Source organism: Macaca nemestrina, chromosome 5 (genome assembly GCF_043159975.1).
Source record: "Macaca nemestrina isolate mMacNem1 chromosome 5, mMacNem.hap1, whole genome shotgun sequence".
NCBI classification, from domain to species: Eukaryota; Metazoa; Chordata; class Mammalia; order Primates; family Cercopithecidae; genus Macaca; species Macaca nemestrina.
The window spans coordinates 152896325-152922493 of record NC_092129.1 but is presented as its reverse complement, the minus strand read 5'-3'; the positions used below and the strand labels follow the sequence as shown (position 1 = coordinate 152922493).

Below are 26169 nucleotides of genomic sequence, written 5' to 3'. Positions count from 1 at the left end.
ATTTTAAAAAACTACACTACACCATAAGGCACAGAGTGAATATTTATTTATCACAGAGGTCAAGCCTAAGCTCTAATTTTATAAATCCTGGAAAAGCAGGCCAGAAAAGTACAGAGACTTGCCCAAAGTCAAAGCTAAAGATGCTTCCAGAGGCCAGGAGAGAAGAAAATGTTTTAGTAGCACTCCATAACTGGACCCTCAAATCTACTCACTCCAAGCATCCCTTCAAGTTCCTGACTCCAAAGAATCTCAGTAAGAAAACAATAGAGATGGTTTCCAAATAGGAGGTAGGACACCATGAGTGGCATTGAGCAATAACTACAACAGTCTAGCTAAAGATACCTGCCACTTATGACATCTGAGCATGAAACTAATTTTAAAATGGCCATTTAGTATATACATGTAAGAAATCTTGTATCCCCTAAATCTATACAAATAAAAAACTACAAATAAAATGGCCATAAAAATGAAACAACAAAACAAAAACAACAACCACCTGTGGCTTCCAAACGCCTTATCTTTTCATTTATTCATAAAGATTTCTGGTCCCACACATGTTCCAGGACAAGTTGTATCAATATACCCCAATCCTTTCTAACGCCCTGAGTTCTTTCTTCCAAATATCTTCTAATTCGTGGTCTGGGAGGGAAAAGGGTAGCGGAGTTCTCAGGTAGATGACATCTCCAAAGGGGAAAGGACAAAGGCCTCTGGCTTGGCTTCCTGCTTCAGCACTCCAGTCAGCAGGAACTCAGGTGAGAGGAGGGGCAGCCCAACACGCAGTGGAACAGAGCAACGAGGGAAATCCTGAGGGCATGTGATCACAACTCTCTGAGGCTAGGGAAGACAGAGCAAAGACAAAATCAGGGGTGAAAAAGAATCCTAGAAATGGGTTCAGGACCCACTAACCAGTCTTAGCATCACTAAAATAATGCCTCCTAATATGAAGCCAAGTGAAGCACACCGCATACTGTCTATGAAATACTCTTGCTAGGCCAGGCACAGTGGCTCACTCCTGTAATCCCACCACTTTGGGAGGCCGAGGCGGGCAGATCACGAGGTCAGGAGATCGAGACCATCCTGGCTAACACGGTGAAACCCCGTCTCTATTAAAAACACAAAAAACTTAGCTGGGCGTGGTGGCAGGCGCCTGTAGTCCCAGTTACTTGGGAGGCTGAGGCAGGAGAATGGTGTAAACCCGGGAGGTGGAGCTTGCAGTGAGCTGAGATTGCGCCACTGCACTCTAGCTTGGGTGACAGAGCAAGACTCCATCTCAAAAAAAAAAAAAAAAAAAAAAAAAATTAGCTGGGTGTGGTGGCGTGCGCCTGTAGTCCCAGCTATTCAGGAGGCTGAGGCAGGAGAATGGTGTGAACCTAGGAGGCGGAGGTTGTAGTAAGCCAAGATTACTCCACTGTACTCCAGCCTGGCGACAGAGCAAGACTCTGTCTCAAAAAAAAAAAAAGGAAAAAAAAAAAAAGAAACACACTTGCTAGAAAGATGAACCTGAATTCATTCAAGCTTTTACAATTATCTGCAGTTTCCAGGAAATATGGAATACAGAGGAACAAGATAAATGATGCAACAAGGAGGCAAACCCAAAATTCCACACTGAGGAACATTCTAAAGGACAAGTGACCCAGTTTCTGCAGGAAATTGATGGCATAAAAATAGCTGGGTGGGTTAAGGGATGCTGTAGAGTAAAGAGAATTAAGAGGATAATAGTTGTGGCAGTATGTAGACTTTATTTGAATCCTGATTTGAACAACTGCATAGAGAGATTTTTCAGTCAATGGGGGAAATTTTATTAATGGAGTGGGAGCAAATGACCAATAAACTACTGTTAATTTTGTTTAGGATCAATAATGGCATTGTGATTATGAAACAAAATGCACATATTTCTTAGAGATGTATATTTAAGTATGTAGGAAGAAATAATATAATATTGGCAGTTTGTTTTAAAATACTTCAGTAAAGAAAGAGAAAGGAAAAAAAGAAAGAATAAAGAAAAATAAAAAGAAAGAAAATACTTCAGCAAAGAAAATCAAAGGAAAAAAGGGATAGATGGACCAAAAGTAGCATAATCTAAATTAAGCTGCTGAATCTCGGTGATTGTTATATGGGTGTATCAGCAGATCTGTCCCCTCATTCCTATCCCTTTCTATACCATAGGCCTTTCCCCACCCTCTCACTACTCTATATTCTTTTCTGTACCTCCATTTTTTTCCCCTCCAACCTTTGCCATTCCAGCCACCTCTTTAACTGCCACTGCCACCTCATCCAGACCCAGAACATCCTAAGCATACCTTATAGGACCGAGGCATGCTGGGTAGGTATGTGCCTCCACAGCAGCTAATGATCTCTCCCATCTGAGGTGGTGGTGGCTGGACTCCAGGGGTCACATAGATCTCATAGCCCTAAGAGAAAGAAATGGTGGAGACGGTATTGTAGGTTGGGAAGCACTGGAGGGAGGGCTGAAGCACAGGTCAAGAGATAGCCTCTCACCTCCAGCAGCCTTCGCTCCCGAGCCCGACTCAGTGCGTCTTGAAGGCTAAAGCCAAAGTTCTTCTCTTGCTCAGGGTCGGTCACCACATATTCATCCGGGGGTAAGAAGCAACCGGCCTTGCGGGACTAAGGACAGCAGCAGTCAGCATCAAAGCTCAGCCCAGCCCCTCACCCAGCTCTGCTGCCTAGCATTTAGAGAGAGCTCACAAAATGTCTTTTAAATCATTCAGGCTTCTGGCTCACTAATGCCCCTGTCTTCCTGTAACGCCTCTTCCCTTCCACAACTTTCTAGGGTACTACGTGAGCAGTCTTGCCACTATATTGGTCTGTCATCATCCCTTGGCCTCTCACCTGATGCAGCCAGTCCAGGGAGAGAATGGGGATTCCCCGCCCCAGGGCACACAGGAACTTGACTGTCCGGCGGATGCGATCAGTGACCAGGTGGGAAGCCTCTGCCGCTGAACCAGCCAGACTTCCCCCCAGTGCCAGCACGGCCCGCTCTCCCTGAGCATCCACCACTCCTGTGAAGAGCACCTGTGGAAGGGTTGACCTGAGGTGGTCACAGCAACCCACACCATCAGCACCCATCTCTACAATCCTCCAGGTCTCCTTGCATCCTCCCCTCATCTCTGTCTCCCACAAAGTCTCATGCCCTTGTCTCTTACTTTGGGGGCTGTTGACTCTTGGTTAAGTTTGGTCCGTCGGAGGCTGCGGTTCGGTATTCTGTTGGGCTCCTCCTCTGCCTGGTCTCTCTTTCTCTTGCCTGGTTTTGGAGTCATGACATCCTGAGATTGAGAAAAATCTTGGTGGGAGTTTCAGAGCCCCAAAGCCATTTTTCCCAGCTTTGTGGTCCTAGCCCTCTCCTCACCTCTTCCTTCCCTGGCTTCTCTGCAGTATCTTCTTCCTCTTCCTTGATAATCACTGTCTTCTGGGAGACTTCCCCTCTTTGGGGCTGTTTTTGATGTGGTGGTGAATCCATGATAGCTAAAGACCTCTTGCGGCTTTGAGAGGCCTTAGGCTGGAGCTCTGGGGTGAACCTAGATCTACCTGCTGGTTCCACTTTTTGGATCTGGGAGGCATGAGTTGGTATATCAAGCAGCTGGGGAGAGGCAGGCTCAGGAATGGCTGTAAGGGATTCATCTGCTCTCACTGCTCCCCATCTTTGGTTCCTTGAGGGCCGGGATTTAGGTTCCAGGGGTGCAGAGCAAGGCTTATGGTCAATGGGAGCTGTGAGGGAGCCAGGATTCCCAGTGGCTCTCTGCCTCTTGATGCAACTGGCTTGAGGAATAGGCTCAGGGGAAATGGGCTGGTCTGTGGTGACAGGAGATTGGAATTCAGGGGTAGTAGGAATTAGCATAGCACTTACTGTGGAAGACCTCAGTGTTTTGCTCTGACTACCCTGAGGTATGACCTCAGGGGTGACAGGCTGGTCTGTGGGGGTAAAAGGCTCAAGATCAGAGGCTGCTGGTTCAACTGGTTCAGGAGTCTTGACAGAGGACCTATTTGTCCTTCCCCTAGTGGCCCTAGATGTGGGCTTGGGGGTGACAGGCTGGTCTGTGGAGGTGGTAGGATGGAGCTCAGGGGCTGTGGGGACAGCTGGTTCAGGGGTCTTGACAGAGGACCTATTTTTCCTGCCCCTAGTGGCCCGAGATGTGGGCTCAGGGGTGACAAGCTGGCTTCTGGAGGTGGAAGGGTGAAACTCAGGGGCTATAGGGACAATTAATTCAGGGGTCTTGACAGATGACCTATTTGTCCTGCCCCTAGTGGCCCGAGATGTGGGCTTGGGGGTGACAGGCTGGTCTGTGGAGGTGGTAGGACGGGGCTCAGGCGCTGTGGACACAACTGTTTCAGGGGTCTTGACAGAAGACCTATTTTTTCTTCCCCTAGTGGTCCGAGATGTGGGCTCAGAGGTGACAGGCTGGTCTGTGGAGGTGGAAGCCTGGAGCTCAGGGACTGTGGGCACAACTATTTTAGGAGTCTTGACAGAGGTTCTATCTGTTCTTCCCCTAGTAGCCTGAGATGTAGGCTCGGGGGTAATAGGCTGGTGTGTGGAGGTGGAAGGCTGGAGCTCAGGGGCTGTGGAGACAACTGGTTCAGGGGTCTTGACGGAGGACCTATTTGTCCTGCCCCTGGTGGCCTGAGATGTGTGCTTGGCAGTGACTGGCTGGTGTGTGGAGGTGGAAGGCTGGAGCTCAGGGGCTGTGCGGAGAACTGTTTCAGGGCTCTTGACAGAGGACCTATTTGTCCTACCCCTGGTGGCCTGAGATGTGGGCTCAGGAGTGATAGGCTGGTCTGTGGAGGTGGAAGACTGGAGCTTAGGGGCTGTGGCCACAACTGTTTCAGGGGTCTTGACAGAGGACCTATTTTTTCTTCCCCTAGTAGGCTGATATGTGGGCTCAGTGATGACAGGCTGCTCTGTGGAGGTGGAAGGTGGCAGCTCAGGGGCTATAGGGACAGTTGATTCAGGGGTCTTGACAGAGGACATATTTGTCCTGCTCCTAGTGGTCCGAGATGTGGGCTTGGGGGTGACAGGTTGATCTGTGGAGTTGGAAGGGTGGAGCTCAAGGGCTGTGGGTACAACTGCTTCAGGGGTCTTGACAGAGGATCTATTTTTTCTTCCCCTAGTAGCCTGAGATGTGGGCTCAGAGGCGACAGGCTGGTCTGTGGAGGTGGAAGGCTGGAGCTCAGGGACTGTGGGGACAACTGGTTCAGGGGTCTTGACAGAGGACCTATTTGTCCTGCTCCTAATGGCCTCAGATGTGGGCTTGGGGGTGACAGGTTGATCTGTGGAGTTGGAAGGGTGGAGCTCAAGGGCTGTGGGCACAACTGCTTCAGGGGTCTTGACAGAGGACCTATTTGTCCTGCTCCTAGTGGCCTGAGATGTGGGCTTGGGGGTAACAGGTTGATCTGTGGAGTTGGAAGGGTGGAGCTCAAGGGCTGTGGGCACAACTGCTTCAGGGGTCTTGACAGAGGATCTATTTTTTCTTCCCCTAGTAGCCTGAGATGTGGGCTCAGAGGTGACAGGCTGGTCTGTGGAGGTGGAAGGCTGGAGCTCAGGGACTGTGGGGACAACTGGTTCAGGGGTCTTGACAGAGGACCTATTTGTCCTGCTCCTAGTGGCCTGAGATGTGGGCTTGGGGGTGACTGGCTGGGCTGTGGAGGTGGAAGGGTGGGGCTCAGGGGCAGCAGAGGTAGCTGGAAAGGGTGTCATCCTGGAGGACTTCCGAGTTATGATTTTAGGCTTTGGGTGGAAAGGCTCCAGCTCTGAGGACAAGGGAGTCTCTGGAGCTTCCTGACTCCTATCCTGCCCGGTCTTACGAATGGTTGGCTCGATAGAAGGTGAAAGGGGAGAAAGAAGGGGCTGAGGTGCAAGATGTTTCTGGCTCTGAGAGTTAAGGGGCTTTTGGGGTGGGGCTGAGGCTTCAGGCACTGTAGGAGGCAGACAAGCATCTGGAGATTCCTGATCGCCCTAGGGAGAAACAGAAGCAAGTGAGGGGGAGGAGGTGGAGAAAAGAGATAGAACTTGGATACTGTTCTTGATACTTGTTTATGGTTAGATAGGATTACTGGATTTCGCCCAGGCGTAGTGGCTCACGGCTATAATCCCAGCACCTTGGGAGGCCAAGGTGGGTGGATCATGAGGTCAGGAGTTCAAGACCAGCCTGGCCAACATAGTGAAACCCCGTCTCTACTAAAAATACAAAAAAAATTAGCCGGGTGTGTTGGCAGGTGCCTGTAGTCCCAGCTACTTGGGAGGCTGAGGCAGGAGAATCGCTTGAACCTGGGAGGCAGAGGTTGCAGTGAGCCAAGATCGCGCCACTGCACTCCAGCCTGGGTGACAGAGTGAGCCTCTGTCTCAAAAAAACACATAAAAATTAGCTGGGCGTGGTGACACGCACATGTAGTCCCAGCCACTTGGGAGGCTGCAGCAGGAGAATCACTTGAACCCGGGAGATGGAGGTTGTAGTGAGCCAAGATCACGCCACTGCACACTCCAGCCAGGGTGACAGAGAGAGACTCTGTCTCAAAAAAGAACAAAAACAAAACAAAAAATATGCTCACTGGGCTGGGCGCGGTGGCTCACGCTTGTAATCCCAGCACTTTGGGAAGCCGAGGCAGGTGGATCACCTGAGGTCGGGAGTTCAAGACCAGCCTGACCAACATGGAGAAACCCCGTCTCTATTAAAAATACAAAATTAGCAGGGGTGGTGGCGCATGCCTGTAATCCCAGCTACTCGGGAGGCTGAGGCAGGAGAATCGCTTGAACCCGGGAGGTGGAGGTTGCGGTGAGCCGAGATCGCGCCACTGCACTCCAGCCTGGGTAAAAAGAGCGAAACTCTTTCTCAAAAAAAAAAAAAAAATATGCTCACTGGATTTCCCTTTCTGTCTATGATCTCTCCTCCATTAGACTGGGATATACCTGGGAAGCTACTTTTCCCCATGGACCTGTCTCCATAATGCTACTATAGTGTTCTCCACACATGGATGATGGTAATGAAAAGGATGGCTGGGGCAAAGAAAGAAGAAACACGAAGGATCTTTCTTCGGAGTCAGGTAGGAGGTACAACTTGGGAAACAGATATGGAAAACAATGGGTGCCGAGGATAAAGGAATAGAAGCCAATCAAGGAGTGATAAAAATGGAAGAAAACTGAATAATGAGAAAGGAATAGATTAAAGTGAGGCTAGGTGAAGGAGCGTTGGAGAGGATATAGAGATGACTTGTGGAGTAGGAGGTAGAAAAAGCAGCTCTCACCCTGGAAGCCTTCTCAGCAGCTCCGATCCTGGAAGCCTTCTCAGTGGGTGGCATCTTGCAATTCAGGAGGCCTAGACAGAAAATAAACACAAAGGTGGCTGAGTTGCAGGCAGCTGGTTGCCCAGGGGTTGATTATTATGAGGCCTGTGTATCACCTTGAGTTCCCCTCTGCCTTCACTTACCTTTCTGATGCCTCCTGGGGCTCACTGGGGATCCCCTTCCACCTGACTGGCTCCCAGAAGGTACGGGGGCTGAGGTAGGTCCCGGAAGGTCCCCCGCCCCCACCCCAGGCTCTGGTGTTGGGCTGGAGGCCTGCCCTTTCTGGTCCTGGCTCCCTCCCTTTGGCTCCCCTCTCTGTGCGTCTCTCTCCAGGATCACTTTGGGCACCTTCTCTTCTAACTCAGCTGGCTCACACTCTCTGTCTGCTACTGGTCTCTCTACTTCTCTCTCAAATGCTTTGCTTGGAAGGGTCTGCTTCTGTACTTGTTTCTCTTGTATTTCCTTGGATGTCTCAATTTCTACCTTCAAACTCTCCCTATCTCTTTCAGGACTTGCACTTTCCCCATTTTTGTCAGATTCTTGTCTCTGGGTGTCTCTAGCTAACAACTGTTTTTGTTCTCTGTCCTGTATCCCCCTGGTTAATTCTTCCTCTCCCGTCACATCTGTCTGTCTTTCCGGTAGCAGTTTCTCAGTTTCTCTCTCCAGTGGCCCTCTCTCAGGGCCCACCCTCTCTGCTGTTTCTTTTGGTATACCCATGCCTTTATCCACAGTCTGCCTCCCTCTGCCTTGAATCCCCATTGGCTCTGTGTGAACTGGGCTCTCTGGATGTTGGTCTCCTGGTATTGCCCTAGGTGGAGACAGGCAAGGTCCATAGGCCTCAAGGTGGGTGTCAAAAGGCTGGGTCTCAGAGTCCTCAGACTCTCTCAGACAGAATGGCTGTGTAGCCAGGACCTCCCATGGTTCATCTAGGGTACCTGGAAGGGAGGAAGGAAGAGAAAGAGAGGGAGAGAGAGAGAGAAAAGGAGAGGAGGAGGGAAAGGGAAGTACAGGTTGACATAATAAATATGATGAGAAAAGATTTAGATAAACTCATAAATAATAAATCTGAACAGGTTATTAAAGGAAAGCTGGGAATAAGGGTGGTAGTTACAACATTTAACGTTTGTCTCAAAAAGGTCATAGCCTTGGGCGGGCATGGTGGCTCAGACGTGTAATCCCAGCACTTTGGGAGGCCAAGACATGAGGATTGCTTGAGGTCAGGAGTTTGAGACTAGCCTGAACAACATGGCAAAACCCCATCTCTACAAAAAATACAAAAAAATTAGCCAGGTGTGGGGGCAGGGACCTGTAGTCCTGTAGTCTCAGCTACCCAGGAGGTTGAGGTAGAAGAACTATTTGAACCCCAGAAGTCAAGACTGTAGTGAGCTGCGATCATACCACTGCACTTCAGCCTGAGTGACAGAGACCCTGTCTCAAAAAAAAAAAAAAAGAAAAAAAAACCCAACAACAAAAAGAAAAACATCATAGCCTAATATGAGTTCCCTGAATAGTCTCTCATCATACCACTGCACTCCAGCCTGAGTGACAGAGACCCTGTCTCAAAAAAATAAAAAAATAAAAACATCATAGCCTAATAAGAGAGTTCCCTGAATAGTCTCTTTTTCTTTTTGAGACACAGTCTCACTCTGTCACCCAGGCTGGAGTGCAGTGGCATGATGTTGGCTCACTGCAACTTCCAACTGCTGGGCTCAGGAGATCCTCTCACCTCAGCCTCCTGAGTAGCTGGGACTATAGCATGTGCCAATGCGCCCGGCTAATTTTTTGTATTTGTTGTAGATATGGGGCTTGGTCTTGAACTCTTGGACTCAAGTGATCCGCCCATCCTAGCCTCCCAAAGTGCTGGGATTACCGGTGTGAGCCACCATGCTTGGCTGGAATTTCCTACTTTTTAAAGGCTGAATAGTATTCCACTGTGTATATATACCACATTTTCTTTTTCATCGACACATAATAATGGTACATATTTATGGGGTACCTGTGCTATTTTGACTCATGCATACAGTGTACAATGATAAAACCAAGATAATTGGGATATCCACTATCTCAAACATTTACCATTTCTTTGTATTGGAAACATATCAAATCTCTTCTAGCTATTTTGAAATATACAATAAATTATTAACTATAGTAACCCTACTGTGGAACTGAATACTAGAACTTATTCATTCAATCTTGACTGTATTTTTCTATCCATTAACCAACCTCTTTATGCATCCGGTCCCTCTACCCTTCCCAGCCTTTGGTAACCATCATTCTACTCTCTACTTCCATGAGATCCATGTTTTTAGCTGCCACATGAGTGAGCGTGCAATATTTGTCTTTCTGTGCCAACTTATTTCACTTAACATAATGTCCTCAGGGTTCATCCATGTTGCTGTAGATGACAGGATTTCATTCTCTTTTGTGGCTGAATACTGTTCCATTGTGTATATAAACACATTTTCTTTTTTAGATTGAGTCTTGCTCTGTCGCCCAGTTTGGAGTGCAGTGGCGTGATCTCAGCTCACTGCAATCTCTGTGTCTTAGGCTCCAGTAATCCTCCCATCTCAGCCTCCCGAGTAGCTAAGACTACAAGTGCATGCCACCATGCCCAGCTAATTTTTGTATTTTGAGCCACCGCACCCAGTCTATATACACATTTTCTTTTTTTTATTTGAGAGGAAGTCTCACTCTGTCACCCATACTGGAGTGCAGTGGCGTGATCTTGGCTCACTGCAACCTCTGCCTCTGGGGTTCAAATGAGTCTCCTGCTTCAGCCTCCTGAGTAGCTGAGACTACAGGCACCTGCCACCATGCCCAGCTAATTTTTGTATTTTTAGTAGAGACACGGTTTCACCATGTTGGCCAGGCTGGTCTCAAACTCCTGACCTCATGTGATCCGCCCACTTCGGCCTCCCAAAGTGCTGAGATCACAGGCATTAGGCACTGTGCCCCGCCTACGTTTTCTTTTCTTTCTGTTGTTTTTGAGACAGAGTTTCACTCTTGTTGCCCAGGCTGGAGTGTGATGGCACAATCTCAGCTTACCACAACCTCCGCCTCCCAGGTTCAAGGGATTCTCGTGACTCAGCCTCCTGAGTAGCTGGGATTATGGGCATGCACCACCACACCCAGCTAATTTTGTATTTTTAGTAGAGACGGGGTTTCTGCATGTTGGTCAAGGTGTTCTCAAACTCTGACCTCGGGTGATCTGCCTACCTTGTCCTCCCAAAGTACTGGGATTAGAGGCATGAGCCACTGTGCCCGACCCCGGCCTACATTTTCTTTATACATTCATCTGTTGATGGACATTTAGTTTGGTTGCATATCTTGCCTACTGTGAATAGTGATGTAATAATGTGGTTTTTTTTAAGAGACATTGGGGGTGGGGGTTGAGGGAAAGGCTATTGCCCAGGCTGGGCTCAAGTGAACCTCCCATCCTGGCCTCCCATGTAGCTGGGACTACAGGTGCTCACTACTATGCTGGGCTAATTTTTTCATTTTTGTGGAGACCAGGTCTCTCTCTGTTGTCCAGGCCAGTCCCTAAATATTTTCAGTCTGTAGCTGGTTGAATTCACGGATGCAAACTCGCATATACAGAGGGTTGATTGTCATCAGAGTATGAAAGAAACATGTAGGAAGGCAAATCAAGAAAGAATGCAGGCCGGGCGCAGTGGCTCACGCCTGCAATCCTAGCATTTTGGGAGGCTGAGGCAGACGGATCACTTGAGGTCAAGGGTTTGAGACCAGCCTGGCCAACATGGTGAAACCCTGTCTCTACTAAAAATACAAAAAAATTAGCCAAGCATGGTGACAGGCGGCTGTAATCCCAGCTACTTGGGAAGCTGAAGGAAGAGATACCGCCTGGGAGGTGGAGGTTACAGTGAGCTGAGACGGCGCCACTGCACTCCAGCCTGAGTGACAAAGGAAAAAAAAAAAAGAGAATGCAAAATTGGGGGCACAGAGGAGGTAAGAGTTTCTTGTACCTGTTGTCTGGAAGCTGCAATGGGAAGGGCCAAGTTCTTGGGGTGGAGTCAACATGAAGGCCTGGGTAGGTTCATCCTCCATGCTCTGGACTGCTGTATAGGAAAAGATGACCTAAGTACATCTCCTCCACACTACTGCAGGGTCTGATTCCTGGTCTCCTACCCTACCCACACTAGCCTTTACCCTTCAAGGACCACCAGTCTAATCTCCCAGCTCCCACTGGTACAGGATTCAAATAACACAGAAGTCCTCACCTTCCAGGCCCTGATTTTCCAGAAAGCATTGGGTAGCTTGTAGGTCCGGATCTTCAGAATCTGGTAGGGGAGGAATATTAGATAATTAAAAAAAAAAAAAAATCATACCTGACACTAAACTCCTTAAATAATCTCTACCTTTCTCTCCCCAACCCCAACTGTTAGAACCCTGGTTTATTTCAGAGGTCAAGGAAGGCAGGCCAGCACTTACCATCACAGTTGTCTTCAGAGTCCTTGGTCCTACCCACATGTTGTTCTCTTTCCCTTCCTGTGGGGACCTGGGCTCCCTCTCTCTGTGGCTGGGTGGATTCCCCTGGAGTGTCTGTGTCCACCACCAGATCTGTGAGGTTCTCTCTTGAGGTAGGGAGGTCCTGCTCCACTTGTGCCACAGGTGACCCACCCTGGGCCCCCACCTCATAAGCTCTCTCCTGCTTAAGACAAGCTGCAGTCCACTCTGCCCCAGCATCCCCTTCTGCTGGAAGCTGGCTCTTTCTTACATCTGCAACTGCTGAGGCTGCTAAGGAGGTGCCCTCCTCTGCATCTATTTCACAGTCCCCATGTGGAGGCGAGGCTTCCTCTAGAGATACCACAAGCAGCTTTGCTGGTCCCCCGTCTGCTTTCACATCTGTTTGATTTGTCCCCTCCATAGACACCTGATGCTTCTTCATATGTACAATGGCTGACCCTGGCGGGACTTCCTCCTCCACTTGTGTGTTGATGTCCACTGTGATGGAGGCTTGGCTTCTTTCCAGGTGGATCCCAGGTGAGCTCTTATCTGCTTCCACACTGTCATCACTGTCCCCAAAAGGAGGTTGGTCCTTTTCTGAATGTGCTCTAACAAGGGCTCTAATCTTTGTGTGAGCCTTGGGGACAGTTTGTTTATTTTCCACTGGGAGCTCTTCCTCCTCCACATCTGTGTCACTGTCTCTCCCAGTGGTGGTTTGGCTTCGCTGGAGAAGGACCGCATGGTGGGCCATGTCCTCTTCTGCATCTCTGTTCCATACAGCAGGCTGGCTCTCTTTCAGACGTGCCAAAGTCAGCGCTGCTGAGACTTCTTCCTCATCATCTGTATCACTGTTGATAACCATGGAAGCTTGGCTTTTCTCCAGAGGGACAGCCTGTGGGGCCTTGCCTTCCTCCACATCTGTATCACTACCAGCCTGGCTCTCCTGCAGATGGGACAGGCCTGGTGCTCCAGGACCCCTTGTACCAACTCCATGAAAGATCTTCCTCTTCTTCATAGGAACGACAACTGGGGTTGCTGGAATCCCCTCTTCTTCCGCATCGGTGTCGCTGTCGATGAAGCCAAAAGGCTGAGCCCTTTCCAAATGGACCTCAGCTGGCCTTCCAGGAGGCCTGCTGTCATCATCCACATCTGTGTCACTGTCCTCTCCAGGAGGTTGGCTCCTCTCCAGAATCATCCCAGCTGGAACCACCCCATTCCCTGCACCCCTCTTGACTTTTGTGTCATTGTCCCTCTCCTTCACTGAAGGCTGATCCTTTTCAAGCTGGATTTCAGTTACAACTTCAGCTTCAGACTGCTCTGCCTCTATAGTGGCACCTCTTCTGGCAGCTGAGGAGGCCTCCTCTGTGGCTGATTGCTGACCTTCTTCCGCATCTGTGTCACTGTTCAAATTGAAGGCAAAAGGCGGCCCAGGGCCACCTAGGACAGGGGAATGCCCCTCTTCATCACTGTGAAGGGAAGAAAAGAGAGTCGATAGAATTTACTTCCCTGGAAGGGATACCTCAACTCAACTGTGAGCTCCTTGAGGGGAGACACAAGGTAGTATTTCTTCTTCTGTTTCCAATTTGTTTTCCACTTGGCACATCAGAGGTGCTCCATGAACATTCAGCTGAGTGAATGAATATGTATGGTTCCCCAGCCCCAACTCTCATGATAATCATCTCTTTTAGAGATTGATCCTCTAGCCCCTGGTTCTTCCTCATTTTGAAGACTCAGGTGTCTGACTCTTTGGCACTCACCTCTCTGGAACTATCATTGCCACGGGGGAAGATGTGGTCCTTGATTTTTTTACCACATGCCTTTCAGAAAGAAAATCTGTCAAGAACAGAAAAGAATAAGTTGACAATTGTACACTCATTATTCCTGTCTCCTCGTTCACCCTGCCAATATACAAACTTACCTACTTCCTCCTCTGAGTCCTCAGCTAACAGAAGCCTCTGGGGTTGAGTTCCTCCCTGTACCCTGGGTGTCTCTTCTACAGTCAGAGGGCCCCGGGAGACAAAGGGCAGAGAGACATCCAGGCGATGGTACTGGCAGAGCAAGTCAGCAAAGAGAATCAATTCCTGGTCCCTCAGACGGTGACTCACCCCAGGGCTCAAAACCTTAGGAGGTCTCAGGATTTGAGTACCATTAAGGCTCCCACAGTCTCGGAGGATAGGTGCCTTGTCCCAGGCTAAGATTTCAATCTCTGCATGTTGTTTGGAGATAGATGGAAAGGGCAGGGCCACAGAGCAGTCAGGCATTCGGCCTACCACATTCTTCCCGAGGTGTAGTGGGAAATCTAAGAATTAGAGAGGCAGGTGAGTTCCAGGGTCAGAGTCCTGGCCTGTCATTAGGAAAAAGTGCCTATTAGGTACTCTACTACTCACTCAAGGCCTCCGTATGCATTAGAAAAATAGAAGGCCCTAGGACATCCAGGCACTGAAAAAGTGTATGTGATACCCCATCCATCCACAATGGATTTTTTTTTTACTGTTATAAAATATACATAACACAAAATGTATCATCTTAATAATTTTAAGTGTACAGTTCAGTGGCATTAAGTGCATTCACATTGTTGTGCAATCATCACTACCATCCATCTCCAGAGCACAAAATTGGATTTTATTTATTATTTTTTTTGAGACAGGGTCTCATTCTGTCACCCAGGCTGGAATACAGTGGCATGATCATAGATCAGTGCAATCTTGAACTCCTGGGTTCAAGCGATCATCCTGGCTCAGCCTCCCAAGTAGGTGGGACTACAGATGTGCAATGAACCACCACACCTGGCTAATTTTAAAATTTTTTTGTAGAGACAGGGTCTTGCTATGCTAGCCAGGCTGGTCTCTAACTCCTAGTCTCAAGTGATCGTTCCGCCTTGGACTCTCAAAGCCCTGGAAATACAGGTGTGAGTCACTGCACCAAACTTCATTTCAATCTCTTAATCTTCTCTTATCAAAGTAAAATCACTTCTAGTGAGTCCAGGGCAGTAGCCTACAACAATCAACTCAATCGGCCCCATCTCCTCCATTCATACAAAAAGAAAAATTCATATCTCATTGAAACATACATAAGCTTCTTGCAACCCTCCAAATACCTTCCCACAAAAATAAAAGACCTATATCAATACTTGAGCATCCAATACCCTCTGACCTTTTTCTGGTCCATGGGCACCACTAAAGATATGTAGCCGCCCTACTGGCTCCACATTACACCTCAAGGATTCACTGGATTGCTCTGTCTCCTCCTCTTCTTCAACATCCCAGTCAATAGCCTGGGTGTCCTCCATGATCTGGGAAGGATACACATTATCAATTATCCTCATTATTGGTTCACACAAACAACATCAGAGTTATCAGACTGAAAACTGGGGGGTAAACTGGATCATTATGAATGTTGATGCTTCTCTTTCCACCAATCTTTCTGTTGTTAACCTTCTGAAGCACTTAAAACTTTTTTTTTTTTTTTTTTTTTTTGAGAGAGTCTTGTTCTGTTCCCCAGGCTGGAGTGCAGTGGTAAGATCTTGGGCCCACTGCAACCTCTGCCTCCCGGGTTCAAGCAATTCTCTCACCTCAGCCTCCTGAATAGCTGGGATTACAGGCACCTGCCACCACGCCTGGCTAATTTTTGTATTTTTAGTAGAGATGGAGTTTCACCATGTTGGCTAGGTTTCATCTTGAACTCCTGACCACAAGTGATTCGCCTGCCTTGGTCCACCAAAGTGATGGGATTACAGGTGTGAGCCACTGGGTCCGGCCCTTAAAACAGTTTGACCATGATGCAGAACAAGAAATATTGTAGGCCAGGTGTGGTGGCTCACGCCTGTAATCCCAACACTTTGCTAGGCTGAGAAAGGCATATCACTTGAGGTCAGGAGTTCGAGACCAGCATGACCAACATGGAGAAACTCTGTCTCTACTAAAAATACAAAAATTAGCTGGGCATGGTGGCTTATGCCTGTAATCCCAGTTAGTTGGGAGGCTGAGGCAGAAGAATCGCTTGAACCCAGGACGTGGAGGTTGCGGTGAGCTGAGATCATGCCATTGCACTCCAGCCTGGGCAACAAGAGTGAAACTCCATCTCAAAAAAAAAAAAAAAAAAAGTAATATTGTAATGTCCCAAGTACACAAATAGGTAAAAACATGTGCTTGTTTATAGAAACAAGTTTGGAGAAAGAGACAATGTTTATCCTTACTATGTACAATATACTGATATATTTCATTCTATTTTTTTCTGTTCTACATATTTTAAATGCTGATTTGTAACCTACTAAATTGATTTTCACTATCCACTACTGGATTGCAACCCACAATTTGAAAAATGCTATTTTGCTAACACATGCCAAGCATGTGTTGGGCATTGTCTTATGGTCAGGCATAGTAGACATGAGGCAGGCATTTAGGAAACTAATACTAAACATATATTCAATAGTTTGCTCAGGATATCCCAGCAGGTTAAGTGAACAAGAATAAATGTGCTTCTGGCTGCAAAACCCATGCTTCTTTTTGTCTTTCTCCTTTTTTTTTTTTTTGAGACGGAGTCTTGCTCTCTGTCGCCCAGGCTGAAGTGCAGTGGCACAATCTTGGCTCTCTGCAACCTCTGTCTCTTGGGTTCAAGCCATTCTCCTGCCTCAGCCTCCCAAGTAGCTGGGACTACAGGCACGAGCTGCCACGCACAGCTAATTTTTATATTTTTAGAAGAGACGGGGTTTTGCCATATTGGCCAGGGTGGACTCGAACTCTTGACCTCAGGTGATCTGCCCACCTTGCCCTCCCAAAGTGCTGGGATTACAAGCGTGAGCCACTGTTCCCGGTTGTTTTTCTTTCTTTTTTAGCCCATGCTTTTTATACTTTACCAGACCACCTCAGTATGATCAGATGCAACTGCAAAAAATGATAACAAAAGATGACATATATAGAGGCTTCCTATGTGTCAAGCACTGTTCTAATTACTTTATATTGACTCTGACTCATTTAATCTTCACAAGAACCTTGTAAAGTAGGTATTATTATCTTCCATTTCTTCAGATAAAGAAACTGCAACATAGCTGGGTTAAGATTTTCAGATCTCCTTGAAACATATATAAGCGTATATAACGTTAAGATATGCCCCAGAGCACCCAGATAATGTCTCTCCTCTAAAATCTTCTGATGGTTTTTCGTGCACACAGAATAAAATCTAAACTCCTTAACAAGACTCTCCATGATCTGAAATTCACATCTTGTAATGCCTGCCCCTCACCTGCAAAAGCCTATGGTTCAGCCAGACTTTTTCCCCAGTCTTCGAACACACTGTTCTTGTCCCCTCAAAAATCTTCATGCCTTAGACCAATTCCTTGGCTTTTTCCCACCTAGTTTTCTGGTCCAACTTCTACCTATTCTTTAACATTCAGTTCAAATGTCACTTTTTTTTTTTTTTTGAGACAGAATCTCGCTTTGTCATCCAGGCTGGAGTACAGTGGTGCTATCTTAGCTCACTGTAACCTCTGCCTCCCGGGTTCAAGCGATTCTCCTGCCTCAGCCTCCGGAGCAGCTGGGATTACAGGCGCCCACCACCACGCCTGGCTAATTTTTGTATTTTTAGTAGAGACGGGGTTTCACCATGGTCTCGAGCTCTGACCTCAGGTGATCCGCCCACTTTAGCCTCCCAAAGTGTTGGGATTACAGGCGTGATCCACCGCGCCCGGCCTCAAATGTCACTTTCTCAGCAAACCTTTTCCTGGTGTCTTCCCTGCTTTCTGGTGTTCCTGGTGTATCCTGCCTGTTCCACAGTGGTCAATGGACTTGTGCTTACCCTAAGATCTCTCGCTACACTGTAACCATTACTTTCCATTTCTGCCTTCACACCTACCTCCAGGACTGGATTAGGGGAATTGTGTCTTTCCCCTGGGGTCCATCATATTCATTCAATGGTTATGGTATACCTAGAGCTGTTTGAAGTATTCGGCATACATCTGTGAACCAAACAGGAAATCAACCCTGCCCTCGGGAAGGCTCATCACCGAGCCTACTGATGAAGGAACAAATGAGATGAAAAGAAAATAGCATAAATGGAATTCACCTGAAAATATGCCACTCTAAAGGGAAACTGTTGACAGGTAGGGAAAGTAGGATGCCCCATGGACAAAGAGTCAACTCTGTCTTTATGACAGGCCAACTCAGCGGGTGCCCACCACGCTTGGCTCCAATTCAAAGAGCCACCATCTTTGGTCCCCACCTCAGTGGGTTGCCTTGTGGCCCAACGTCTCCGTGTCTTCATACCTAAACTCGGAGCGGGGCGCCAGGTAAAGATGAGTATTATGGTCCGAGAAGCGAACTTCCAAGTCACCTTCGCCCAGTCGCACCCAAGACATGCCCCTCCCACCTTCTGGGGGAACCAAGATGGCTCCCGGGGAGCCGTGGGCGAGGCCCCTAGAACTCACCTACTTTGAGTCCCCGCGCGCGCCACCAGTAACGGTCGCGACCCGGGTGGAGCGAGTGCGTGTGCCGAAAAGAGCCGATTTGCTGATTGGCTGCTGCCGCTGTCTTTCACAGCTGCAGCCAGTCGAGCAGAGGCACACCCAAATCCCCACCCCCCTCCTCCCCGCCCCCTTACAGCTCAAATGGGAGGTGTCTACCAGGCTGCTGAGATCAGTTAATAAGACGGTAATTGAAGGCCGCGGTGTGCCAACAGAATAATGCACGTCGATTGGGCAGCTCCAAGGGACAACCCACTACCGCTTGCCCGCCCACCACCCACTTCCCGCGCAGATTTCCAAACCGCGACCAGAGAGTCTGGCGCCAGCTGCCGGCGATGGATAGAGGGGCTCTGCCATAGACGTCCGACGTGTCCGGTACGGCCAGAGCGCCTTTCCTCGGTCCTCCCAGACATGGTGTCCGCTGACTCACGAGAAATGAAAGTGGGTTGCAGTCGTGGCTGGGGGCTGCAGTTTGGAGTCAGCCCGTAGGCGTGGCATTTCACTCCTTGTTGCAGTGGAATTTCATTTCCTTTTGATTTGGTTTGTAGTAGAAGTCATATTATTTCTTCCCGGGAATACATCTCTGACGGACATTTTGAGGTCATTTTCATAAATCCAAGATCCTAAAGATCTGTAGTCGAACAGAGAAAACTGGCTTGCACTCTGTCTTAAAGGCTGTCCCCACCTTTCGAGGGGCGAGGGAAGGATGATAAAATCATTTATTTTTATTTTTTAATTAATTAATTTATTTTGAGATGGAGTTTAGCTCTTGTTGCCTAGGCTGGAGTGCAGTGCCGCGATCTCGACTCACAGCAACCGCCGCCTCCCGGGTTCAAGCGATTCTCCCTGCCTCAGCCTCCCAAGTAACTGGGGTTACAGGCATGCGCCACCACACCCAGCTAATTTGTATTTTTAGTAGAGACCAGGTTTCTCCATTTGGTCAGGCTGGTCTCGAACTCCTGACCTCAGGTGATCCGCCCGCCTCGGCCTCTCAAAGTGGTGGGATTACAGGCGAAAGCCACCGCGATCGGCCATTTATTTGTTCTTTTTTGAGACGGAGTCTCGCTCTTGTCCAGGCTGGAGTGCAATGGCGCGATCTCAGCTCACCGCAATCTCCACCTTCTGGGTTCAAGGAATTCTCCTGTCTCAGCCTCCCTAGTAGCTGATATTACAGGCATGCGCTACCACGACCGGCTAATTTTGTATTTTTAGTAGAGTCGGGGTTTCTCCATGTTGGTCAGGCTGGTCTAGAACTCCCAACCTCAGGTGATCCTCCCACCTGGGCTTCCCAATGTGCTGGGATTACAGGCGTGAGCCACCGCACCCGGCCCATTTTATTATCTCACAATAAGACATGAAGAAAATGGTAACTATAACACTTGCATAATTCATAAAGTCCTTTCTGTTGGTTATCTCAATTCTGTCCACAACAGTCAAATAACAGATTTTACAAACAAGGAGTTGAAGCCCTGCAAAGTAAAAGGATTTTCCTAGGATCCTACAGCTAATATAGAGACAAATTGAAACAAGTTATCTGATTGTGTATTTTGAGTTATTTCCACTCCCACAAAATGACTGTTTTCATTTCCCTAAAACACAGAGCATTATATTTTAAGTGAGAAGAGAGGGCTTACACAAGTTGATGTTCCCTTATTTAGAAGGCAACTTAGAAATACATTGATCTGCCCCGCGGTGGCTCACGCCTGTAATTCCAGCTCTTTGGGAGGCTAAGACGGGCGAATCACGAGGTCAGGGGATTGAGGCCATCCTGGCTAACATGGCGAAACCCTGTCTGTACCAAAAATACAATATATATATATATATATAGATCTGTGTGTAATCGAATGTGAATGAACAATGATGTTGACTTGATACTACATTTCTGAGTGGCCAGACTGCAACATCCTGGAGGACAGGGAACTAATTATTAATCATTTTGTAACCATAGTTCCTAATTTGGTGGATACATAGTAACTATCAAATAAGTGAATAAATCTCTGGGAAGAAGCTGGTGGACTCTGTCTTGAGCCCATCCAATTTTCCCCCATCAATTTCCCCTCTCTCCTTTTTCAATACTGGGTATCTTGCAGAGTTGCAATGGCGGCCACCTGGTCAGTGAAATAAGCGAATTGAAAAACCACTGACTTCATTAACATGTCTAAAAAGGTAGGCTGAAAAAACTGAAAATCTATCAGGCATCTCATTCCATAGTTCCCTGTTTGACAAGAAGATCAAGGTGTCTTCAAAGTCTGCCCTAAGGCCCAGATCTCCTACGTGGATGGAGACTTCTAGTTTCACAAATCCCCGATGTCGGTTTCTCTAAACTATTTTATTCTTTGAACATACTCTCCAGACAACATCTCTATCCTGAAAAGCCCTTGCTGCAATTTTGTTTCTCTTTCAAAACAATGACTCGAAAATTTCCAAGGAAATAGCAAGAGGGCGATTCCCTTCTTGAAGTATTTGAGAGAGCAGAAGCTTACTGAAGTTCATGACTTGGGTCACCAAAGGCCAGAGGTAGCAGAGCACGGTGCCACACTCCTCCCCATTTTTCGCTGAGCTAAGCAATTCTGTCTTCCCTAGAGGTACTGCAGCTGGGAGCTTTTAGGGCGTACCTCACCACCCAACTTCTGGAACCCCAGACTTCTCAATCCCTGCATCCCCGAGAACTGCTCACTTTTTGTACAAAAACCTCAGGCACAGAGGAAAGGAATCTTGCGCAAGGTCGTTTTTCATTTACAAAACAAAAACCCAACAAAAACCAAACCGGTACCCACCCATTCGTCACTTCATTTTGCACCGTGAACAACAATAGGGGACTACAACTCCCAAAGAGGACTGCGCTCGTCCACTGGCTCAGAGGCCAATGGACGCCTGGTACATGACCGGCATCGACTAATCAGGGCCAGGCTCGATGAGGCTTTGTCTCCCGACCGCGCGCGGGGCCGATTCTCCCGCCTCCCAGCCCCGGCGCACGCGCGCCCCGCCCAGCCTGCCTTCCCTCCGCGCCCTCCCCTCTCCTTTCTCCCTCTCAGAACCTTCCTGCCGCCGCGTTCGCACCTCGCTGCTCCAGCGTCTGGGGCGCGTTCCAACCTTCCAGCCTGCGACCTGCAGAGAAAAAAAATTACTTATTTTCTTGCCCCATACATACCTTGAGGCGAGCAAAAAAAATAAATTTTAACCATGAGGGAAATCGTGCACATCCAGGCCGGTCAGTGTGGCAACCAGATCGGTGCCAAGGTAAGAATTTTACACCTCTTTTATTTCTTTTTAGAAGGAAAAATCCAGGTAAGTTATGAAAAAATGGTTGTGGGGCATTTGCACTCTCCATTCTTAATCAAGCTTTGCCCCTCCCAAGTTTGTTACATTTATATATATAATAACTAGCATTTGCTTTTGGAAAACTGGGAATCATTTTTCTTGGCAGGCACATTTTGGAGAAACTAGTAAAAGGGCTCTTCGGGTTTCGGGGGCGGGAAGACCAAGGACATATGTTACTTAAAAGGGCTTCTAACGGTCCAAGAACCGGGCAGGGAGAGAGATGCGGAAACAGTCGGAGACAAAGCGGGGCGAGGTTTTGCCCATGTGCATCCCGCCCAGCCCCCCCTGCGGGGTTCTTAGGGCCAAACGGGAGCGGGAAGGGGTGAGGCTGTCGGGCGGCTGCAGAGAGCTCCAGTGCAAAGGTCGGGGGGCGATGCGCCAGGGTGGGCTGCGCTGGGCGCTACCATTCACAAAAGATCAGGGACCCCAGCGCGCCCGCGACCCCGGAGGGCCGGTCCTGTAGTTGTTCCGGGGTGGAAGGAGAATAAGAACGGGATTAATTTTTCTTGCTTTCATGGCACCTAAGCGAGACCTCTTTAGGGCGTGAACTGATATGTCGAGAAAATGGGGGTGTGTGGTTTTCTTTAACGAGTCCTTCAGGACTTAATGGGAGAGAAAGAATGCTTTAAATCAAGGGGGAGAAATCTAGCAAAGGAATAAAATTCCGAGGCCAAGGGTTTTTTTTTTTTTTTTTTTTGCGCGCGGTTACAGTGTAGCGGGGGAGGGGCGGGAGGAAGTGCGGGTGCTACGTTGTAGCAGAAGGGCGGGGCCCTGCGGGGCGGGGCCAGGGCGCCGCTGGCGCGCGGGGACAATGCGGCGTTGCCCGCCGGGAGGGGCGCGCTACCCTGGGCCCCGCCCCTCGCGCGGAATTCTTGCCCCTGGCCCCGCCCACGTGCGAAGTCTTTTGTCGGCGGCTCGACCTGCGCGTGCGCCGCAGTCACGTGGAGGGTGGGGGGTGGTCGACTGCGGCAGCAGCTCTTCTAGTGCCCCGAGCCTTTTGTGCGCCGCGCGGTGGGGCGGTGCCCAGCTCGGGGGAAGAACAGCGGCGCTTATCCAAGTATGGTCGACCTCCATCCGCCCACCGAGCACTTGGGACCCGCTGCACATAATCCCGAGCCGGGAAAGCTGTGGCTTTCCCGGGGGAGCGAGTGTCTAGGGGAAGGGTGTGGCAGGCACACGGGATGCCAGGCCCTAGAACAACGGCCTGAACGCGTGTGGGATTAAAATGGGAGATGTGGGGCTGAGGCGGGCTAATTGGGATCGCTCCCGCTCAGGGGTTTGAGACCATCCTGGGCAACAAAGCGAGACCCCTCCCCCCGGCCACATCTCTTCAAAAAAAAAAAAAAAATTAACTGGGTGTGGTGGCGCGCGTCTGTGGTCCCAGCTATTCGAGAGGCTGAGATGGGAGGATCGGTTGAGCCTGGGAGTTTCAGGCTGTAGTGATCCGTGATTGCACCACTGCACTGCAGGCTGGGCAACAGAGGAAGACCCTGTCTTAAAAATTAAAAGAAGCTGGGCGCGGTGGCTCACGCCTGTAATCCCAGCACTTTAGGAGGCCGAGGTGGGCGGATCAAGAGATCTAGACCATCCTGGTCAACATGGTGAAACCCGTCTCTACTAAAAATACAAAAAATTAGCTGGGCGTGGTGGCGCGCGCCTGTAGTCCCAGCTACTCCGGAGGCTGAGGCAGGAGAATCGCTTGAACCCGGGAAGCAGAGGTTGCAGTGAGCCGAGATAGCGCCATTGCACTCCAGCCTGGCGACAGAGCGAGACTCTGTCTCAAAAAAAAAAAGAAAAAAGTTAAGAAAAAGATGAAATAAAATGGTAGTTGGGGACGTAGTTGACTGGGACTTGACTTGTGGTCTCGTTGCTCCTGCCCGGCAGTTCTGGGAGGTGATCAGTGATGAACATGGCATCGACCCCACCGGCACCTACCACGGGGACAGCGACCTGCAGCTGGACCGCATCTCCGTGTACTACAATGAAGCCACAGGTAAGGGCAAGAGCCCGGGCAGCTCAGGTTCCCTTCCCTGTCTCCCACTTCTCTGGGGTCTCTTTCCATTCCTGGCACGCCTTATCCCCTTTCGGTGAATCTATCATTTTCTCCCTTTTGTGAACCACCGTCGGGGCCAAAGACGTCTGCTGCCACCTGGTGGCAGGACCTGGAACAAGTCTTGGGTCCCTGCTGTCTTCCATTCCCAGTGTATCTATAAACCTTTCCCTCTGCCAGATCTCACAGCTCTTAACTTTATTCTTTGTAGGTGGCAAATATGTTCCTCGTGCCATCCTGGTGGATCTAGAACCTGGGACCATGGACTCTGTTCGCTCAGGTCCTTTTGGCCAGATCTTTAGACCAGACAACTTTGTATTTGGTAAGTTAAACAGATGATATTAGCAGATGATATACTATCGTGTTCAACTTATTTGGGTGCAAGGACACAGCAAAAGTTAGGAGATGATTGTTGTACTGGAGTGCTAAGAACTGTATTCTGAAATCTAATGGAGGGTAGAGGTAGGGTAGAGGTAGTGCCTGCTGTTGCTGGTACATTATGGGGCAGTGGGGGGAGAATACATCACAGTGAAGGAGAAAGAAGATACATCCAAGGGAATTATTTCTAAAGTTGAAAGATGGAAACATCATGTATCTTCCATACCCTGTTAATTGAGCTTTTCTCCTGACTGCATTCCAGGTCAGTCTGGGGCAGGTAACAACTGGGCCAAAGGCCACTACACAGAGGGGGCCGAGCTGGTTGATTCTGTCCTGGATGTGGTACGGAAGGAGGCAGAGAGCTGTGACTGCCTGCAGGGCTTCCAGCTGACCCACTCACTGGGTGGAGGCACAGGCTCTGGAATGGGCACTCTCCTTATCAGCAAGATCCGAGAAGAGTACCCTGATCGCATCATGAACACCTTCAGTGTGGTTCCTTCACCCAAAGTATCTGACACCGTGGTCGAGCCCTACAATGCCACCCTCTCCGTCCATCAGTTGGTAGAGAACACTGATGAGACCTATTGCATTGACAACGAGGCCCTCTATGATATCTGCTTCCGTACTCTGAAGCTGACCACACCAACCTACGGGGATCTGAACCACCTCGTCTCAGCCACCATGAGCGGTGTCACCACCTGCCTCCGCTTCCCTGGCCAGCTCAATGCTGACCTCCGCAAATTGGCAGTCAACATGGTCCCCTTCCCACGCCTCCATTTCTTTATGCCTGGCTTTGCCCCTCTCACCAGCCGTGGAAGCCAGCAATATCGAGCTCTTACAGTGCCAGAACTCACCCAGCAGGTCTTCGATGCCAAGAACATGATGGCTGCCTGTGACCCCCGCCACGGCCGATACCTCACCGTGGCTGCTGTCTTCCGTGGTCGGATGTCCATGAAGGAGGTCGATGAGCAGATGCTTAACGTGCAGAACAAAAACAGCAGCTACTTTGTGGAATGGATCCCCAACAACGTCAAGACAGCTGTCTGTGACATCCCACCTCGTGGCCTCAAGATGGCAGTCACCTTCATCGGCAACAGCACGGCCATCCAGGAGCTCTTCAAGCGCATCTCGGAGCAGTTCACTGCCATGTTCCGCCGGAAGGCCTTCCTCCACTGGTACACAGGCGAGGGCATGGACGAGATGGAGTTCACTGAGGCTGAGAGCAACATGAACGACCTCGTCTCTGAGTATCAGCAGTACCAGGATGCCACCGCAGAAGAGGAGGAGGATTTCGGTGAGGAGGCCGAAGAGGAGGCCTAAGGCAGAGCCCCCATCACCTCAGGCTTCTCAGTTCCCTTAGCCGTCTTACTCAACTGCCCCTTTCCTCTCCCTCAGAATTTGTGTTTGCTGCCTCTATCTTGTTTTTTGTTTTTTCTTCTGGGGGGGGGGGTCTAGAACAGTGCCTAGCACATAGTAGGCACTCAATAAATACTTGTTTGTTGAATGTCTCCTCTCTCTTTCCACTCTGGGAAACCTAGGTTTCTGCCATTCTGGTGACCCTGTATTTCCTTCTGGTGCCCATTCCTTCCATCTGTCCAGTTAATATTTCCCTCTTAAAAATCTCCAAGACGCTGGGTCTCATCCAGATCCCATTTAGAACCAACCAGGTGCTGAAAACCCATGTAGATAATGGCCACCATCCTAAGCCCAAAGTAGAAAGTGGTAGAAGGTAGTGGGTAGAAGTCACTATATAAGGGAGGGGATGGGATTTTCCATTCTAAAAGTTTTGGAGAGGGAAATCCAGGCTATTAAAGTCACTAATTTCCAAGTATGTCCATTTACCATCTCAGCTTCAAGGGAGGTGTCAGCAGTATTATCTCCACTTTCAATCTCCCTCCAAGCTCTACTCTTTGGAGGGGTCTGACCCACTCTGTCAAGTGGAATCCTTCCCTTTCCAACTCTACCTCCCTCATTCGAACTCCTTTCCCCTGATCAGAGAAAGGCATCAAGGGGGCGGGGGCGGGGGCGGGGGCAGGGCCGGGGGGAAAGAGACCAGCCTTGGTCCCTAAGCCTCCAGAAACGTCCTCTGAATCCCCATCTTTTCTTATCCCCCAAAAAGAACAAGCATCCCTGACTGGAATGGTGTATACTGCCACATCAGTGTTTGAGTCAATCCCCAGAGGAGAGGGGAACCCTCCATCTTTTT

General features: G+C 49.1%; 2 protein-coding genes across 19 annotated transcripts; one reads left to right on the top strand and one right to left on the bottom strand.

Annotated features, from left to right (window-relative positions):
- Window positions 1-24: 24 nt before the first annotated feature.
- On the bottom strand, window positions 25-18307 carry LOC105498641 (mediator of DNA damage checkpoint 1). 17 transcript variants are annotated; one of them, XM_071097370.1, is made up of 16 exons: window positions 18179-18304; window positions 17608-17710; window positions 14911-15049; window positions 13676-14056; window positions 13515-13590; window positions 11743-13223; window positions 11532-11591; window positions 11277-11369; window positions 7437-8228; window positions 7255-7325; window positions 3368-5968; window positions 3165-3284; window positions 2851-3033; window positions 2500-2625; window positions 2301-2411; window positions 25-834 (listed from the first exon to the last, which is right to left on the bottom strand). In XM_071097370.1, exons 3-16 carry the CDS (start codon window positions 15044-15046, stop codon window positions 667-669), a joined length of 6399 nt encoding a protein of 2132 aa, XP_070953471.1. In that variant the 5' UTR covers window positions 15047-15049; window positions 17608-17710; window positions 18179-18304; the 3' UTR covers window positions 25-666. The 17 variants fall into 17 exon arrangements, 16 of the variants coding, with proteins under 16 accessions (XP_070953471.1, XP_070953469.1, XP_070953472.1 ...); XM_071097368.1 differs by lacking the exon at window positions 18179-18304 and adding an exon at window positions 18018-18172; XM_071097371.1 differs by lacking the exon at window positions 17608-17710 and having other exon boundaries at window positions 18179-18307.
- A 2914-nt stretch (window positions 18308-21221) lies between these two features.
- LOC105498618 (tubulin beta class I) lies at window positions 21222-25467 on the top strand. Of its 2 annotated transcripts, none has more exons than XM_011770802.2 (4): window positions 21222-21454; window positions 23420-23528; window positions 23797-23907; window positions 24226-25467. In XM_011770802.2, the coding sequence occupies exons 1-4, from the start codon at window positions 21398-21400 to the stop codon at window positions 25281-25283; spliced, it is 1335 nt and encodes a 444-aa protein (XP_011769104.1). In that variant the 5' UTR covers window positions 21222-21397; the 3' UTR covers window positions 25284-25467. The 2 variants fall into 2 exon arrangements, with proteins under 2 accessions (XP_011769104.1, XP_070953482.1); XM_071097381.1 differs by lacking the exon at window positions 21222-21454 and adding an exon at window positions 22568-22592.
- The last annotated feature ends 702 nt before the right edge of the window (window positions 25468-26169 follow it).

Coding starts and splice junctions, on each gene's coding strand:
- LOC105498641 (XM_071097363.1), bottom strand. CDS start 18,015: ATGAAGACACGGAGACGTTGGGCCACAAGGCAACCCACTGAG. Junction 8,229..11,276: donor TTGCAGCTTCCAGACAACAG/GTACAAGAAACT, acceptor CCTCCCTTCCAG/GTACCCTAGATGAACCATGG. Junction 3,034..3,164: donor AAGAGTCAACAGCCCCCAAA/GTAAGAGACAAG, acceptor ACCCTTCCACAG/GTGCTCTTCACAGGAGTGGT.
- LOC105498618 (XM_011770802.2), top strand. CDS start 21,398: ATGAGGGAAATCGTGCACATCCAGGCCGGTCAGTGTGGCAACCAGATC. Junction 23,529..23,796: donor GTACTACAATGAAGCCACAG/GTAAGGGCAAGA, acceptor TATTCTTTGTAG/GTGGCAAATATGTTCCTCGT. Junction 23,908..24,225: donor ACCAGACAACTTTGTATTTG/GTAAGTTAAACA, acceptor ACTGCATTCCAG/GTCAGTCTGGGGCAGGTAAC.